An 18,834-nucleotide genomic window follows, 5' to 3' on the forward strand; every position below is an offset into this window, starting at 1 on the left:
TGTGAATTGGGCCTTCACAGGCCTCGACCCGATCCATAACATGACTTTTGTTCACCTTGATATGCATTGTTGGGCATGGCCATCGGCCCTAGCCCACACTTTCAAGAAAACTATATATTCTCCATGAAAAAAGATCCGAAGGCTGAGTTTTAGTGGTTAAACTTTTATTTTGTCGAGTTTGAATAAAAAAATAATTCAGAAAACTAGCAACATTCACTAATTTACATATAGAGAAAATTCCAACAAAAAAAAAGAAAAGAAGTTGAAACGAACTCTCCTAGTATTCCCTAAATTAAGGGAATACCAAGAGAACTAAACCCTAAATGTAAGATAGTACTTTTGCTTTCTTTAACATTATTTTAATATAAAAGAGCTTTCTCTCTCCTCTCTTTCATCTAACATTTATTTGAAATAATATTATTTAAATAGAATTTTCTTTTCTCTAGTATTTATTTAAAAGAATGTTTAAATAGTATAAAAAATAAAAGATAAAGAAAATTATTGTAGAATTTATTTGAATATAAGTCAAGTTTAGAGCTTTCTCTATGTAAAAATAAATTTACAAAAATACCCCTAAACCTTAAAACTTAATTGCCTTTCCTAAACTTCAAATGGAAATGCTATAGGGAACTCCCTTTCCGGTCACTCCAGGTGGCGAGGATGGCTTCAAAAGCTCATACGGCACAATCCCAGCTCCGCTTCTATTCATCAAATTCTTGTTGGCATTTCTCTCGTCAATAATCCCTTCAAGCTTCATCAACCTCCCCTTAAACCGTTCAAAGACTCCTTTTATATACAGGTTTTCATCCCATGCAGACTCTACCAAGTCCCCCAGATACTCCTCATCCGGAGAATGATTTGATAGGATGTCCATCACCGCCATCATTCTTGTTGCCTGAATTTTTGTGGGGAAGCATTCCAAGAGCACACTTTCCGGCTTTCTCAAGAAATTGTTCCAAGATTCCTCGGAAGGGTCTTCAGTGGGCATGTTGGTTCTGGCAATGGTAGGTCGGTTAGGAAAATATCCTGTGTAAGAGTATTGTCCAAAGTTTACGGCTGCATGGTGTCCGGACGCCACCCATGCAATCGTTGTGATGATTTCGATGAGGTCTTTTGGGGTTTTCAGAATCGGCCACCATGGTTCATCCTTTTTGTCGGCGTGGCCTACTGTTCGAATTTCAGTCCACCATGCTTGTAGCTCTTGATCAGACTCTATGAGGCTTGGGTTCGGGTAATAGTAGTTCACATAGTCACTCACCCACTCTTTGATTGTGTCCCAAAGGACAAGGCCATCATTGGCAAATGGGTAATCCTCAATTGTGAGCTTTAGGCCATGTGGAGCAGTTGGATCTTCAACAGCCATTCCCCTAGCAAGTAGCAAAATCAACAACTTAATTAGTGATCATGTTAATTGGGAAATATATTGCTTCTCTATGATGGAGAATAAGAATCAGTTCTATAGGGCCAATTGTAGGGATTCCGATCCGATCCTAGTCGTCAGACAATAACATAAGATTGTATTACATGTTTGTAAGAGCATTCACATTACCTTAAAGGGAAACAAATCAATTTTTTGGCTATTTTAACTAGCAATGTAACAAAAAATGCTTCACATCCGGCTCAATAAAATGACTAAAGATTTGTTGGGCCGTTATGCTGAGCACTGTAGATGATCAACAACTCCTTATTTATATTAATAATAAAAGTAATTTTGCTCTGTCTTTTCCCTAGGAATATGAAAAGTAGATAAAGAAATAACTTTTTAAACAAAAAAGTGAAAGTGAATAGTTAAAATGTTGAACGTATGTGATTTGAAAAAGTAGATAGCTAAAATAGAGAAATATATTTTTTAACTAAATATTTGTTGAGTCGGATATAAGTGTTGTCAAATGAATCACCTGTTAATTAAGTCAGCTGGCAATGCTTGCAGATTGAACTGCCACTGCTGGTCATAAGCGACGGAGCTGAGCTCCATGGAGTATTCGCCAGGTGAGAATGAGGACTCGATGATTCCCCCTCCGTTAATAAGTATTTGTCGGGCGAGAGCATTAATGTCCATAGTGTACCGGAAGTGAGGATGCAATAGTCTATAGATTGGGTGTACCACACTGAGTTGCCTATTTGTCGCAATTACATAAGGTTCCATAGCAGCATGAGTTCTTAGCCAGTGGTTAACAAGTTGGTGAACTCCGGAGTCATGGGCAAGGACATGAGCTTTTGCAATCCTCCATTGCCAAACACCAGTAGCATTCCAACAAGGCATGAAAACTTGTTTCCACTGAGGCTTCCCATCCATTGGTGGCCGCGTCAGCTCAATGGCCAAAGGCCTTAAAGTGCCTTCTGGGGTTAGGAAGAACAGAGTCCTTGATCCATACAGAGTTGTCCCTTTAATCTCTCTTACTTTGCTCACATATGGCAAAAATAGATCATGGTAATCTAGTATGAACAACTTCTTTTGATTTATGGCCTGCATCAATGTTTATCATGTGCATGTTAGAGCTAGAGAAATGGTCGGCATAGGATTTACTACTTATGATTATATGTTACATATGATATTGTTACCTCGTTGACGGTCATCAAGCCTTTGATCTCTCGTTCAATCAATTCTGTAGTGATTGCTGATTCTGGAGGGCCATAAATCTTGGGGTCGAGTTTACTCTTCAATGGCCATTCCTACATAATTAATTTCATACAAATATTTAGTAGGTATATATAGTGTAAAGTTATTATTTATTTCAAAAGTTTAAATAATTTTATTTATATTCTAAAACACTATTTCTCATGTGTATGCTCAAACTTTCACTTAATAAGTGAGGATATATGGGAGGAGAATGACCGATATAAGACTTGAACTCTCAACCTTTGTTCTGATACAATGTTAAATCACCACTTATCTTAAAAGTTTAAACTAATTGAAAATGATAAATTTAATCATTTAATTTATATTATAATAAAAAAAAAAACACATAGTAATTACTTTGAACAAACTAACATTAGTGAAGAAAAATGTTATAGTTGGTAAAGTAATTAATGGCACACACACACACACACACACACACATATATATATATATATATATATATATATATATATATGGTTAACAAGTCCGTTACTAATTATTTTACAAATTATGGACTGCCACATCAGTCTATAAAAAATTTATATGAGAAACTTCATAAAGCCCCCCTGAACTTCCAGTCATTTTAAAAAACCCCTCCTAAATTTTCAAAATTCTCACTTAGGCCCCTTGAACTTTGATTTTCTCTTACTTTGGACCCTTTTAACGTAAAAGTCAAATAATTTGACTTTTTATACCCATTTTACCCTTCCCTAAAACTACGTCGTTTTGTGTCCTAAAACTACAACACCTACCCAGCCCAAAATGACGTTATTTTAGGCATTAATTTTTATTTTTATTTATTTATTATTTTTTTTTAAAAGCAACAAAAAAAAAAAAAGAAAAAAAAAGAAGGGGAAATCGGGGGTGGCTTCAGCCACCCCTTGGCCAAAATGGGGTGGCCGGACCACCCCATTTTTGGCAAGGGGGTGGATGGAGCCACCCCCTGGCCAATTTGGGGGTGGTCAAACCACCCCCATGGCCAAGGGGGTGGTCCGGCCACCCCCTTGGCCAAAAAAAAAAAAGGGCATGGGGTGCATTTGGGGGTGGCCGGACCACCCCCAAGGAGCTGGGGTGGTTTCGGGCACTCCATACTGGCCGTATGGGGTGGCCGAAACGACCCCCAGCTCCTTGGGGGTGGTCCGGCCACCCCAAATGCACCCCATCCCATCCCCCCCCCCCCTTTTTTTTTTTTTTTTTTTTTTTTTTTGGCCTTTTGGGGGTGGCCAGACCACCCCTATGGCCAAGGGCGTGGTCCAGCCACCCCCAGACCGGCCAAGGTCAGCCACCCCCTTGGCCAAAAATGGGGTGGTCCGGCCACCCCATTTTGGCCAAGGAGGTGGCTAAAGCCACCCCGATTTTTTATTTTTTTTATTTTGCTTTTACTTTTTTTTTTATTTTTTATTTATTATTATGCTAAAAAGCGACGTTGTTTTGGGTTGGGTGGTGAAGTAATTTTGAAGCCCAAAACGGTGGAGTTTTGGAGTCCAAAACGACGTAGTTTTGGTTGAGGGTAAAACGGGTATAAAACATCCAAAACGACGTAGTTTAATGTTAAAAGGGTCCAAAGTGAGAAAACCAAAGTTCAGGAGGCCTAAGTGAGAGTTTTGGAAATTTAGGGGGAGCTTTTCAAATCGGCTTAAAGTTCAGGGGGATTTTCTGAAATTTCCCTAAACTTATATAGTACTAGTACTCTTAGCAACACTATTGGTGAAGCGACTAACTAATTAAATTAAGGGTTAAATACTCCATACCCCCTTAGGGTTTCTCAATTTTAATTTTTTTCTCCCTATGGTTTCATTTTTATCACAGGAGGTCTCTGTGGTTTTGATAAGTAACCAAATTAGTCAATCCGTTAGTTGACCGTTAGGACTGACACGTGGACCAATTAGACGTTGACAAGTGGCACAAATTTAAAATTTTTTTAATTAAAAAAAAAATAATAAAAAAAAATGTATTTTTTAAAAAAAAAAATTAAAAAAATGTTTTTTTTTTTTTTGAAAAAAAAAAAAAAGAAACGGAAAAAATTGGGGGTGGCTCAGGCCATTTGGGGGTGGCTCGGCCACCCCTTTTGGCCATGGGGGTGGCCTGAAAATTTTAATACTCTTCGACTTTCTTATCTTAAAAATCATACCGTGACCAACTGTATGCTATAGGGGTTGACACCGGCAAGAGTTTGCCTAGCAAATTCCTCATCCCTAAACCAAAAGAATTTGTCTCCTGCATGTTCAAAAACACTACCATTTAGAGATCAAAGAGGCATATATATATATATATATATATATATATATATATATATATATATAGATGATTAATTAAGGACAAATTGTTTAATGCATGATGTGTTGTTTTCTCACTGTCCATTGTGTCGGTGGTCTCAAACCGCAGCACATCTTCTCCTGTATTAGCGATGGCCTTGACCAGCCTGGGCAGGAGGGTGCTGAGGAACCCTTTCTTCTGGTTTTCAAAGGGAGGCAGGTTAACACCCTCGTTGAAAAGAGAATCTATGGCGGTGAAGTTGGGGAATCCAAGCTCGGAGTCAAAGATTGCCGTCTCTAAGGAAGGTACCAGCGCATGCAGCACTGAGTATATTGCCTTGGCTGAGAACGTTAGCCTCTTTTCTTCCGAGAAGCTTTCGTCACGAGGAACATAGGTGCTGCCGCTGCTCCTTTTCTCCGACAATGGATCTGCATGTGTACAAATTAATCGATTGTTAATTTGCTGATCAAAATAAAAAATGTTTTCTTCCAATTAATAAACACGTACGTTTGGCAAGTTGCCTTCGTGAGCAACTTTTAGAAAACAAATAATGGAAATTGTCCCATATCCCTTAAGTTTTGATCCCGTGATAGATGGATAAGATTCTAATTTTGATAATTAAAATTTTGAGTTTTGGTCATATTTTCCGTCTAATTTTTTATGAAAGAAGTATCAATTGTCCATTTTTCACGTAATTCAATAAAAATTTCCATGTGGCCTGTGGGTATCGCATATGCATCCTCGTCCCACAGTCTATTAAGGGTGAACAGGTGTTAATTAGTAAAATTCACTTACCACTTCTGTTAAGCGCCTAGACGGTTAACTGAGAGTTAGCGGTTAGTAGAGTTACTAACCGTTAACCGCTTTTTAGAAGAAAAAAAACAAACCAAAGCGATGTTGTTTTTACGATAATATCATACCACATACAGTTTCTATAATTTTCTATATTTGTATATATATTTAAAATTTTAAACATAAAAATGACACCGTTTCATATATATATATATGCGATTCGCAGACAATTAGTAATCGCCTACCTTTTACCCATACTATTTTCCCTCCACCCTTGAAGAGGGTGGTAGAGGTGATGGAGTTCCGCTCCCCTTGCCTTCAAATTTTTTATTTTTATTTTTTAAATTTTATTTTATTTTTTTCATTAAATTTTAAATAAATCATTATTAAATTTTGAATTGTAGAATATATTTTAAAATGTGAGAGCAAATATATATATATATATATATATATATATATATATATACCATTTCTCTTTTTCTAAACAAGGACCAAGGGCCCCTAGTGGCTAGTACAACCCTATCATTTTCGACCCGTCTTGGGTAAAATATTTGATTACACACAAAAGTCAAGACTCCACAAAAAGAAAATAAAAGACAACCACTAAAAAACAAATTCAACTAATTAACATGATAGGGTTGTACATATATATTCAACGTCCAATACGAGGAGATAATGGAAATTAATATATATGGAAGCCCATTATTCCATGTTCGTGTGTGGGTTAATTTTCAAAAAACCAAAAAACAAAAACAAAAAGGAAAAGGGCAATATATGGCACCTGTGTCACAGCGTGGGCGTCCAGTCCAGCAACGTCTAGGATAAGGGTATTGTTTGCCACCGAGTACTGGTCTTTTAAGATCTTCATTAGTGTCAGGATCTCCTAGATCGTTGTACACATCGTAATCGTACACCCTCTCAAAGCTCTTGCGTTCTCCTTGTCCATTGCCTCTCAAAATCTTAAGCTCTTCTTCTCTTAGCCTCCTCAACCCACTTGGTGTCTTGGATGGCAAGTATGACTGCTAGCTCCAAATTGAAAGAAAAAAAAATCTATATATATATTATATGTACTTACATATGCATGTATGCATGCATAAGTATATATGTAAGTGTAAATATTGTCAGGAAACAGAAATTAAACAGGCAAATTAATGGAAGCTTCAAGGTGGTAGGCTGACCTCGTTTGCGAAGAACACCCTCTTCTGGGGATTGTCATTCTTTGAATGAACCCATGAATTACAGTTGATATGAAGGGGGCCATAAGGGAAGCCATTGAGGATAATATCCTTGAAGAACATCTCCTCTTGGTGTCCATTCTCCACTAAAATGGCCCCAACCTCCCCAAAATCTTCTGGAATTTCAAAACTTGACTCGTATTTCACTTCGTCCTCCTCTTTGCTCGTCCATTGTGCGTACCCTTTAATTGTCTCCTTCTCTAGTCCCGTCCCTTCAAAATACACAAATATATTACATACATATTATAACTTAAAATTTAGAGAAGAGAAATCAAAACAAAGAAGAAAGAAAGATTAAGAGAATTAAGTGGTTCAGCTATGCCGTATATCTATACATCAAAGGCTATATTTTTTCTTGATATTTTTGATTGTATACAATAGTTATGAACGTTATAAATATTTTTTACTTTTACATTAACAACAATAAAATTAATTTTTATTTGTAACTCTTGTCTCAATAATACAGATTTACAGAAATTAATTATTAAAAAAAAAAATAGTGGGGGTATACTACTTTTGATCTTGAAGTAGTACTTACTAGTATCAAGCTCGGAGCTAACAAGCTCCAAGTGGAGTGTTTTACCAAGTAAATGTTTGATATCATCTAGCCCTCGATCTAATCCAAGGTTTGAGAGGAAGCCACCAACGGTAAGTTTCACAGTGACAATGGCTTCAACAGAAGTGGGCTTCTCGTTCTCGGTAGTGCTTGCCACAGCTTTTATGTTAACGTTGGTGGTAGGGATGAAGCCGACTCGAACATTTTTCTTCTTTTTCTGGAATGAGTGCCTTGAGATGATTGGAAGTGAAGCAATATTGCCATCACCATGGATGAAGGGCTTGTGCAATAGGAAGGGGGTTTTGGTGGAGTGCGAGAGTTGAGTTATCTGTGGTTTCATCATCTTTTTGGTGAACTTTTTGGGAGAGATATATACTTGAGTTGTGGAAATACAGCAGCTCTTATTAGGGTTTATATAATAGTTATAATGCTAGCTTCTTTATTTTATTGCACGTATCTTTATTGAAAAGGACATGGAGAAATATGAGCTTGATATTCATATAATACTCCTCGGCTCTTGCTAATCGTTTGCACGTTACCTCCAAATAAATAAATAAATAAATATACACTTGATTTATTTTATTTATTTTTTGTTTCTTTTGCTTGAAACATCCAACATCATTTAATGATTGGCGTCGTAGTACTCCGAGATATATCACATATATTCACACGTTTAAAAAAAAAAAAAAGAGAATTTTTTTCTTCTTCGAATAATTAGAAGAAAAAAAAAATGTATATATGAATTATTAAGAAAGAGAAAACGTGATAGTATCAAATTCTAGTTAGTACGTGGCGAGTGTAGATTGATTATTCATTCCTTCACCTCATTGTCTTGTCGTTTTTGTTAACCAATTATCGAGCTGGTGACAAATGAAAATTAACTTTATTTGATATGCCTAAACCATTAAGGGAAATATTATCCTTGCCTGCACCAAGATGGAAACGATTGCAACCAGCTCATGCATGCGTCGTAATTGCGTATAATCATGGATAGGAATATTAGACTTTACAAGGAAACTCTTCTACAATTCAGCAATGTAATATTGTATTTGACAAATGACAATTAAGAGTACTTCTCTGTATCTAACGTATACTTGTGCCCTATTCTGCTTATAACGTACAAATATATCCAAAAAAAGGAAACCTGCATAGCATACTATCCTCCTGATTTTGTTAATATATAATACGTGTACGGTGTTGGTAGCTCTATTTTGCAGTCAAATGAAAGTTAAATAATATTTGAGCCAATGTTTCCACGCGATAACGTGAAAAGTCGTATAATTAATTAACACGTCCATGCCATATATATACCCATTACTCATTTAAGGAAAACCATGGTATTCAAGAAAGATATATATATAGGAGATAAGGTTAATTAAGTCAAAATTAACAATACTACACGCCTTAATTAACGCCAATAGTCAATTGCTTCTAAAGCCGTGCATTTAATAATCTTCAACACTCCCGTCACTATCACCTCACCTATACCCTTCCCCGTTGAAAAATGGATAGATGATTCCTCACGATGTGCCACCTAATTATAATATTCCACTTTGATTAATTAGTGCTAAGCCATGCACTTATCAAAAACATATATATATATATATAAGACATGCATCATATATATTAATGTTGGCGGCTGATTGGCACCTCATGAATTTTATTATGTTTGAGGGTAGGCCGTAAGTGGTTTTATTTCTTTTTTCTTTCCAAAAGAATAGACTGTCGTTAGAGTTTTGGAGATTTTTAGCTTCAGAGAATGATAAGGCCTTTTTGTACTTCCGACTACTTTATTTGAACGTGACTATAATAGCATTTGTCTATAAAAACCAATTACAAGAAGGGGAGAACCGCATAAGCTCATTTTAAGTTGGATTGAATCATAGTTTACAGGAATTATTATGTTGTAGGTTTATAGTACTTTTGTAGGGTATGCCTGAGTGGTTTTATTCTCCTATTTGTTTATGGAATTTGTGCTTACAGAAGCAGCAGAGATATAGCACATCACCAAAATAATGCGATTTTTGGCACTCTCAGAAAGTGACAACACAAGGTGATGAATAAGTACAAACTACAAAGCAACAACAACAAATTGTAATAAAGCACAAGACACCGGCCAATGGCCATGCTTTGGTACCACAGTGTGGAAATAATGTTTCCGTCTGCAACTTTTGTTAATTCAAAAAGCCAAAAATGTATTTTGGAATCTTGTTTAACGGGCTTCAATCACACGGATCTTGGACCACATTGGTGTCGATCGATCTAGATCTCTGCTGCACCACGTACGAATCGGACAAACTTGCGTCACGGTTTCATTGGCTGGGATGTCTTGATGTCTGTATCAAACCACGCTAGCTAGCTAGCTGCCCATGCCCGGACGGCAGAACCTCCTAGTGTTTGATGTTTTGCCCAAACCAAAATCTGAGAGAGTTTCACTGTTAATGTCTTTTTTCTCTCGATCGCTCGATTGAGTTGGAAGAATCGAAGCCGTACAGCAACTCTTGCCTTGCTTAAATTATTGCCATGGCAAGTTGCCAATTCCAGTTGGATGCTACCAACAACTTTGCTGGATGACTTTGTCAATTGTTGACAATTAATGACAAAGAAAGGGTAATGTTGTATGAGACTATGAGCGTTTCGACACAAGAGAATCTCAATATTTGATAGTGGGTGTGAATGAGCATAAAAAATAGATGGGATGCTTTTTCATCTTCTTTAACACCACACCCAATTCTTCTTTCACCATGGGATTTTGAAATCTGAATCTTCAGCGATTTGTAATTTCGGTAGTAAACGTTAGAAGGCTTTTATGAGAACATGAAATTCATCTGCCTGAGCAGTAAAACGGACCGCCTAAAACTTATTTAAACAAATGAGGCTCGTAAGAATTCTTTCACATTTGTTACTCGAATTGCTAGCAATCAAACAACAAAATTGTTGAAATCTTTATCCGAGATTATCGATCAAAATAATTGTTAAAGTTTATGTCGGTTTTGGAGGTTCTATATAAATTATTAAATTGAATATAACAATGGCGCCAATGGAAATGCTCTTGCAATGCATTAAAGGCATATAAGCTGGCGGGAAATTGGCGTACGATTTTAGTTTATAGAACGTTTTAGTTACACTTTTCTTTATCGTGGATCGAACACCGTCAATCAACTTCAGAAACAATTATATCGCGTTAGGAGAAATCCTGACCGTCCGATAGAAACAAATCGCCTAAAGCTGACCAGCAACAAAATCATCCGGTACGCGAAGGAGAACACCCAAGCGAAACTCGCCAGTACAAGCCCTAGCTACGGTTCCGTTTGCGTGCTCTACTTCTTCTTCGTTTCAAAGCTCTCGGAGCTGAAATTTTTGGCGGCATTTCCATGGAGACCACCGGAGGTAGCAGCGAGAGTCCACCGGAGCCGAAGAAAGGCAAATCGAAAACCCCTAGAAAAGCTAAGGAAAGCCTTCTCAAGCAGAGTCAGTCTTTCTCTCTCTCTCTCTCTCTCTCTCTCTCTCTATATATATATATATATATATATATATGTATTAGTGTATGTATATATAGGAATGATTTTTTGTTTTTTCTGTTTGCAGAGTCCCCAGCTGAGTTCTTCGCAGAGAACAAGAACATTGCTGGGTTTGATAATGTGAGTTTTATTTACTTAATTTTTGAATAATTTTGCAGTTTCTTTTGCTTTTTAATAGATGTTAAGCAATTTTTGTGCTAAGAGTGATGTAAAGATGGAAATTGGTTTTTCTCTATGTCGATCGGATTTGTGGCAATTGAGTTGAGGTGAATTTTGCTCGAAACAAATTTCAATTATGAAGGTGGGAAATTCAGAATCCGAATTTTGATAGTTTCTCAATAATTCAGTTGAGAATTTACTAAATTTTTAGCCAAAAGAAAAAAACAGTTTGAGATTGTAGTTTCTTAACAGCCAAGTGTTCAGAGATTTGGGCGAATTGGATGGGGTTCGTGAATAATTCTGCATTTACATTTCTATTTAAGAAATGTGGAATTTGAAGTAATGCGTTTCTATTGTTTCTTATGTTATTTTGGTTTGTTTCCTCCAATTCTGTTTCGGATTTTTGAAGTTTCGCATTGTAATTTTTTGGATTTCAGCCTGGGAAATGCCTTTACACTACTGTTAGAGAACTTGTTGAGAACTCACTTGATTCTGCAGAGTCCATATCTGAGCTTCCTGTGGTGGAAGTAACAATGTAAGTATGTTTATGAACAGAGAGCATGCAAAACCATATGATTATGCATACATAATACTTGGGAATGTATATTCACTTTGTCAAGGATAAATGATATGCATAAGAAGTGTGGCTTTCAGTGGGGTGTTGTTCCAGACAGTAATACGTAAGCATGGATCTATGTAATGTTGTTTTTCAAATTGGTTTGGCCCTTGCAGCGAAGAGATAGGGAAAAGCAAGTATAATTCTATGATTGGTCTTGTTGATCGTGAACGTGTTGATGAGGCATTATATGATGACTATGAAACAGCTAAGGCTCGAGAGGTATGTATGCGTCTGATGTGAATTTGTTTTGGTGTTCGTTTTTGTTAAATTTTGTGAAAATAAGTAGGAAAATGTGAACAATTTGTTTCTGTCTTTTTTTTTTCTTTCTTCTTCTTCTTCTTCTTCAATTTTTTTTTTTTTTTGGTCCTTAATCCTATGTATTTACTATGTTGTCATTTGTTTTCTGGCATCAGAAACGACTGTCCAAGCAAGCTCGAGCTCAAGAAATACAAACAAAGAATGCTTCCCTTGGGAAGAAAGTCAAAGAACCTCCAGTATCAAAGGGTATGAAGGGTCGAGCTGAGGCTTCATTTTACAAGGTGACATGCAAGGTGTGCCAACTTTCCATCTTGACCTTCTACCATGTTTGTAATTTTCACTGTCTTGATTTGCTGATTATATTGGTCTGATCTATGGACCAATTTCAAACTTGTCTCTGAAGTCTTAAATGTCCGTAAATGATTTTAACTGTAGGATAATGGGAGAGGAATGCCACACGATGACATCCCAAATATGTTTGGACGAGGTTCCACTCTTGCTAGCTCCAGTTTCCATTTGATTACAGATTTGTCTACAAATGGATTTGAATAGTTTTCTTAAATAGATGAGCATATACACTTCTTTAGACTTCTTAAAGCTAGTTGCAACGGTATGGCATATTTATTCATGCAGTTCTGTCTGGGACAAAATATGGCTTAAAGCAAACGCGGGGAAAGTTTGGTCTTGGTGCAAAGATGGTAATATTTTGACATTATCTTGCCAACATGCATGGCTCTGCATCTTTTCTAGTTGTATTTGTTATACACATGAACCTATGGAAATTGAATAACTGCACTGTGTTTTTCATAGAATTTCAAGGTATGGATAAATCACCTTGAATGGGACCTTGATAAAAATTAAGTCTTCACCAAATCTGGGTATATGTTCTGTTTTAGGATATCAAAAAATTCCAACTTTTATTATTTTTTAATACCAGTTATATAAGTGCATTTCTCTAATGTCCCTATGAAGATGAAATTTTCTACATAAAATGATATTAGGGTTGATAGACTATTTATAGGACATCCAAATGTGCCCGTACAGAATGCAATGTGAAGGAACCTTCTAGCTTACAGAGCCCCACAAACAGAAGCTTATTTGCATAATGTAGTTTCTATGCTTGTCCTCCTGATAATCGAAGTGCAGAATGTAATGTAATTGGACTCGTATTCACTTATGCAGGCATTGATTTGGTCTAAGATGAGTACAGGACTTCCTATAGAGATCTTGTCATCAATGAAGGGCCAAAATTATGTTTCATTCTGCAGACTGGATATAGATATTCATCGGTATGACTTGATTATTTTAAAGGACACAAAGCTTTTGCAAAGTATATATGTATTCCACATATGCATATACAAATTTTCATATTTTTATGTGTATATATAGATATGTTTTATAGGGCATCTTGATATTTTATATGAAGTTTTATGTATTGTTTCTGGAATTTTTTTTCTACTCTTTATGAATGATTTCTGGAACATTTTATAAGCTTTAACCATTACAGAATTGTGCTCTAGGGTTTGACTTTTGTTCATACTCATAAAGATAGCTTCATTTAAATATTCAGGAATATTCCTCACATTCATGTACATGAAAAACGGGACAGCAAGGTTCGGTGGCATGGAGCTGAAATTCAAGTAGTCATTGAGGGAAATTGGACAACTTACCGCGTATGTAATCAATCATTGCAGCTCCGGAACTGCTGTAACGCTTTAAAGTTTTGCACCACATTTTCATCATGTTTGAAATGATACATGAGAACAAACTGATGGGGGTATGTTTTGTTAACTAAAAAGTTTTCTTTGGGCTTGTGCAGTCCAAGATCTTGCATTACATGCGACAAATAGCTGTCATAACCCCTTATGCCCAATTCCTTTTTAAATTTGTCTCAGATGTACCCGAGTATGTCTCTCTCTCTCTCTCCCCAAAACCATCACAGATGCACATAATTGTCTTCACCTCTTTGGGTTCTACTTGCCATGTTGCTTTTTGTGTAGGAAGAATGTCACAATAAGATTTGCCAGGAGAACAGATGTAATGCCTCCAGTTCCTCTCGAAACAAAGCACCATCCCTCCTCTGTTGATTTGCTGCTAATCAAACGCCTGATCACAGAAACTTCCAAACAGAACCTTTTGCAGTTTCTGCAGCATGAGTTTGTGAATATACCTAAATCATATGCTGAACGATTGATTGGTAAGAATTGGCAACTAAATTTTATCAGTCAAGCAGTTAAGCAAGTTAGCATATAATGCCCACTGCTGTATTGTTATGGTTACATTGATAATCAAACAAGTTATGAAAAAGATACCCTTTTGTTTCTATAATCAGTTAGAATAGAACTTCATAGTGTCCAACTTTTATGATGAATGTGGAGAGGAGCATATTCTGTATAATTGTATGTTGGAGAAACTGATAGTTGGCAAAGTGGCAGGAGAACTTGAAACAGTCATTAATATAACAACATAAGGATTATAAGTGTGAAAAAAATTCAGTGAGCAACACTCATTTAATACATACCAGTTCCCCACGTTAAAAGTCATAAAATAATACAACCCCTCAGGCAGGATCACATATGCCTTGGCATGATAAAGAAATTTGTGTGTTGCTTTTGAAAAAAGATATCGAACAATAATCATCTTATGCTTCAATAATTTACCTTGCTGGTGAAACGAACAGATGATGCTTTTTTCTGCTTATCAAAAACAAATGATGCCTTTTCTGTTGCCTTCGCTACTAGATTCAAGTTCATCTTTCTTGTTATTCTTTTCTACGTGCACTGAAGGAGCTTTTTGAGTATATTCCAATTTTGATTGGGAAAAGGGAAAAGAGATAATATTGGATGTGGCATAATGATCAACCCCACCTGCTAAACATGATTGATAGTAGACGCTGGAAATCAATATTTTAGAAGTTCATTACTGCCAACTCTTATATAGTCGTACAGATTAATAAGAGCCTCACTTTTATGCATCTAATTCAGGAATATCATCATCCCAAATAATTGTCTGAGTGGTTCTTTGCGGGGAAGCCAAGATGTTGACCACCTTCTATCTATTTAGGGTGACAAGAATGTGAATACCTTTTCCAAACTTTCCATTCATGTACTACTTCATGATAGTCACTTACCTTTTGCTGTTTTCCGGGTCATCCAGATTGAGATCAAATTCAGTATGGATCTTCTCTTTTGTACAAGAAAACAACCATCTAGATTTTAGATCTTAAGCCTAGCTGATAAAACGCTTTGCTGCCGTACCACTTTAAGTTGCTATGAGTTCAACCAAAATCAGAGAATTTACTCTATAAACCCTTAAAAGGGTAGGCTGCTGGATAACATGGAACCAAATGGCGGACTGTCACAAATGTTTATATGGAAATTACCACATAAAGGTTCACTTTCTTAGTTCAATTTTGAAAGTGTCATGCAAACTTACATGGCTTCCCTATACCAGATTTCACACAATGAAGTGAGAATATGTGGGATATTTCCTAAAATTGTTGATAGAAGTGAATTTCATTTTAGAAATTTCATATTTCCTAAAATTGTTTCATGTCTTCACGACTCTTCAACTTCCGTATCATATGTATCATTAGTTTGTTTGACACAAGTTTTTCACCCCTAAAATGTAGTGCTAAAAGTGTCATTCAGCTTTATGTCGTCTGTCCCCCCATACAAACCAACAAAAAAAAAAAAAAAAAAGGGAAAAAGAAAGCTAATGTTCTTTCCCTCCATAGCATGTTACAGTGATATGTATCTTGCTATGGACAAGTTTGAAGCTTCATTTTGATAGTTTGAACTGTTGAGATGTTGCTTAAATCTGAACAGTCATTCCATCAAATTTTGAATACATTTGATTGTGTCCTCTGTTATTGTTGGTTTCCTTCTTAGACGCTGAAGTTGATTCATGGTAGTGATGCTCTATTGACTTTTGTAGGAGAAATGGGCCCAGAGTTTAGCCCAAAAATGGCTGCCAAGTCTCTGACATCTCAACAAATAGTTCGCATCCATCAGTTGTTTCGTCAAGCTAAGTTTGATGACCCTAGTGGTGATGTAAGCTCTTGGTCTATGGTCCTAAGTTATTCTGTTCGTTTCATTTCCATGTCATTTTCATTTTCAAGTTTGTTTTGATTTCTACGTATCTTTCTCATTCATAGTCCTTCACATGTTATTTTTCTAGTTTGGCACATTGCTTACAACCTTTTTTCAGTGTCTTAGTCCTGCAGGCGAATACAATCTTCGTCTTGGCATTATAAAGGAGCTGCATCCAGACATTGTTGCAACTTATTCAGGCAGGTTGTGTTTGAATGTTTTTTAGATCTGCTTCTTTTTCATTCTTCTGTGAAAATGAATTGTACAAATAGTATGCTAGTATATTTCTTTTCTAGTTGAAGTAAAATATATGTTGTTAGAGTCAGATCGTTCTTCTGCTAATTATTTTTAGTTTTTTAATTGTTTTTTTTTTCATAAATGTGACTTTTCTCGTTTACTGTTACATACAGTGCTCAAGTATTTGAAGGCCACCCATTCATTGTGGAAGCTGGTGTCAGTGTGGGAGGAAAAGATGTTAAGCATGTGCGTGAGACACTCTACACAAATAGCTAAATAAATTACAGAAGCTGCAAGAGTTTTAGATATGATATTATTCTTCGGTGTGTTGCTTTCTTAAAGACACTAGTTGAACTAAGTAAGTAAAAAAGTTAATTGATAAAAATAGAGGAAAAGGAGGCACTGTTCTCTTTTTTGCCTCTATTATGATTCCTAAAGGCTTTTTTTTTTTTCAGACGACAATAAAGGAGTTGTTGGTGTAGTGTATAAATGTAGAATTTTTGGTATACTCTTGACAACAAGGTTCTATTTGTTGATGCGGCATGTACTCTGCCCTTAAACGTGTGTGAATACAGTCTACCGTTTTACTGTATGCGTATATAATTCAAGTTGACAATAATTCGTATGTGGAGAAGGTCCTTGTACAAATTCACTTGGATTACAGGTCTGCACCCATCCTTTGCTATTTACCTACATGAAGCTTAACCAATTGAGGAATGTTTATGATCCTAGTAAGAATAGCACATAGAATACCATTCTTCTGGCAAGCTTCTTAGAACTTTATTATGATGTATAGTTAATCTGTTGTTAGCAGTGGACAATGTAAGCGGCAGGAGAAGCAATAAAAAGTGTAAGACTTTACTCACACACACTTGCACATATTGACAGTAACTGTGGGACGTGATTAACTAAAAATATGGAAGTGTATCCTAACTCTTGCTATTATCTTGAGCATGGTATGTTGCTTAACCATTAATTTGGTCCAATGAAAAGCTAGTCAGACGGTTATACTCTTTATTCTCTAGTCATTCGATCAATGACTCAATATTTATGAAGCATATAATGCCAGTTTTAATTGCAGGGTTTGAACATATTCCGATTTGCAAACCGCATTCCACTTCTTTTTGAGCAAGGTGCTGATGTTGTCACCAGGACTGCCCTTAAGAGAATCAAGTAAGATGTACTCAGCAGTTGAATGAATAATTTCTTTGCTTCCTTTTTTTTTTTTTTTTTGTGTGTGTGTGGCGGGGAATGAGATGTGGGGGTCAGTTTTTGTCATGATACGTCTGGCAATGAGAAAAGTTGCAGAATTTCACTGAAATATCTTTTTTCAGTTGGAGTAGTTACAAGATCAATCATACACAGGATAAAATTGGTGTTTTTGTGAGCGTTGTGAGCACAAAAATCCCCTTTAAAGGCACAGGGAAAGAGTATATTGGAGATGACATAAGTGAAATAGCTACTGCTGTCAAGGTGGGGATTTTTCTGTTTTCATGTATCTCCAGAGAAAAAACAAAAGATCAAGTAAACTAACAGCAGCGTTTCTCCAGTCTGCTATTCAGCAATGTTGCATCCAGCTAAAATCCAAAATAATGAAGAAGATGCAGGCACGGGAGCAGCAGGAGAGAAAACGAAATTTAAACAGGTAAATCCAATACTTGTCTGTCCTCTATGCATGAGTCTACTAAATGATTTTATTCTTCCTGTTTGCATGAACCGAAATCAAATTTCTATGTGTTGGCAGGTATATCCCTGATGCTACAGGTGCTGTGTATGATGTTTTGAAAGATATGGCACAGTCTCATGTATCAAAGAAGAAGCGTTATGATGATGAGGATGCTGAACTATTAAAGAAAGTCTCTTCTCGTTTGATTACAAAAGAAACATTAAGGGAAAAGCTCGCTCAACATGTTGAGCAGGTGAGCTCTCAACTTGTATGAGAATTGGGTTTTCTGGAAACCTATCCAATGATGTGTTCTGGAGTGACATTTTCACTTATATTTGCAGGTGGACTATGAGATGGCATTGGAGTATGCTACACAGAGTGGAGTGAGTGAAGAACCCAGAGAAGCTATGTATATACAGTCACTGGAAGCTGAAAATAAGTTCATTGACTTACATAGTCCCATCTTTGTTTTTAGACTCTTCCAGTAGTCATTTCCTGCTAACCTTTAACCTTTTTTTAGTTCTGTAAGGTAGCCAAAGAAAATTCATTATTGTCTTCATACAGGTTACTCTCATCAACTATTTTTCTTGTATCAAATTATTAAAAGAAATAGAATTAAATGTTGGAGACTGATTGTAAATCTGTATTGTATCAAGAACCAGAAAATGTTTTGATTGTTTCCATTTTTAAGCAAAAGCAGGTTTTGATTTATGATTCTGAGAAGGTTGCAACTGCTTATTATTTTGGATAATTTGCTACCCCGTAGATTAGACCATTATCATCCGGCTAGTCAAATGTTATTTTGGCAAGTTGGAATGTTAAAA

The 18,834-nt window shown here is 36.2% G+C and overlaps 2 protein-coding genes across 2 annotated transcripts; one reads left to right on the forward strand and one right to left on the reverse strand.

The window, feature by feature from the left end:
- Positions 1 to 519: 519 nt before the first annotated feature.
- Positions 520 to 7,822, reverse strand: LOC132163736 (linoleate 13S-lipoxygenase 2-1, chloroplastic). The gene is made up of 8 exons (XM_088519266.1): positions 7,442 to 7,822; positions 6,847 to 7,115; positions 6,450 to 6,687; positions 4,975 to 5,304; positions 4,752 to 4,837; positions 2,563 to 2,673; positions 1,899 to 2,467; positions 520 to 1,367 (listed from the first exon to the last, which is right to left on the reverse strand). The coding sequence occupies exons 1-8, from the start codon at positions 7,800 to 7,802 to the stop codon at positions 608 to 610; spliced, it is 2,724 nt and encodes a 907-aa protein (XP_088375392.1). The 5' UTR covers positions 7,803 to 7,822; the 3' UTR covers positions 520 to 607.
- Positions 7,823 to 10,566: 2,744 nt separating this feature from the next.
- TOP6B (topoisomerase 6 subunit B) lies at positions 10,567 to 18,686 on the forward strand. The gene is made up of 19 exons (XM_059573486.2): positions 10,567 to 10,930; positions 11,048 to 11,100; positions 11,577 to 11,674; positions 11,872 to 11,977; positions 12,172 to 12,309; positions 12,452 to 12,503; positions 12,650 to 12,714; positions 13,199 to 13,305; positions 13,587 to 13,689; positions 13,836 to 13,921; positions 14,017 to 14,213; positions 15,953 to 16,068; positions 16,226 to 16,311; positions 16,518 to 16,590; positions 17,426 to 17,517; positions 17,679 to 17,817; positions 17,895 to 17,989; positions 18,089 to 18,263; positions 18,352 to 18,686. Exons 1-19 carry the CDS (start codon positions 10,834 to 10,836, stop codon positions 18,496 to 18,498), a joined length of 2,025 nt encoding a protein of 674 aa, XP_059429469.2. The 5' UTR covers positions 10,567 to 10,833; the 3' UTR covers positions 18,499 to 18,686.
- The last annotated feature ends 148 nt before the right edge of the window (positions 18,687 to 18,834 follow it).

The sequence above is a fragment of the Corylus avellana genome, chromosome 8 (genome assembly GCF_965113065.1).
Source record: "Corylus avellana chromosome 8, dhCorAvel1.hap1.2, whole genome shotgun sequence".
Classification (NCBI taxonomy): domain Eukaryota; kingdom Viridiplantae; phylum Streptophyta; class Magnoliopsida; order Fagales; family Betulaceae; genus Corylus; species Corylus avellana.

Bases quoted from the DNA above. Each gene is read 5' to 3' on its own strand.
- LOC132163736 (XM_088519266.1), bottom strand. From the start codon at position 7,802: ATGATGAAACCACAGATAACTCAACTCTCGCACTCCACCAAAACCCCC. The intron at 6,688-6,846 runs GTCAGCCTACCA...TGGAGCTAGCAG, and splicing joins GGGTGTTCTTCGCAAACGAG to TCATACTTGCCATCCAAGAC. The intron at 2,674-4,751 runs GTATGATTTTTA...TTAATTATGTAG, and splicing joins ATAGCATACAGTTGGTCACG to GAATGGCCATTGAAGAGTAA.
- TOP6B (XM_059573486.2), top strand. From the start codon at position 10,834: ATGGAGACCACCGGAGGTAGCAGCGAGAGTCCACCGGAGCCGAAGAAA. The intron at 10,931-11,047 runs GTCAGTCTTTCT...TTCTGTTTGCAG, and splicing joins GGAAAGCCTTCTCAAGCAGA to AGTCCCCAGCTGAGTTCTTC. The intron at 13,922-14,016 runs GTATGTCTCTCT...CTTTTTGTGTAG, and splicing joins TTTGTCTCAGATGTACCCGA to GAAGAATGTCACAATAAGAT.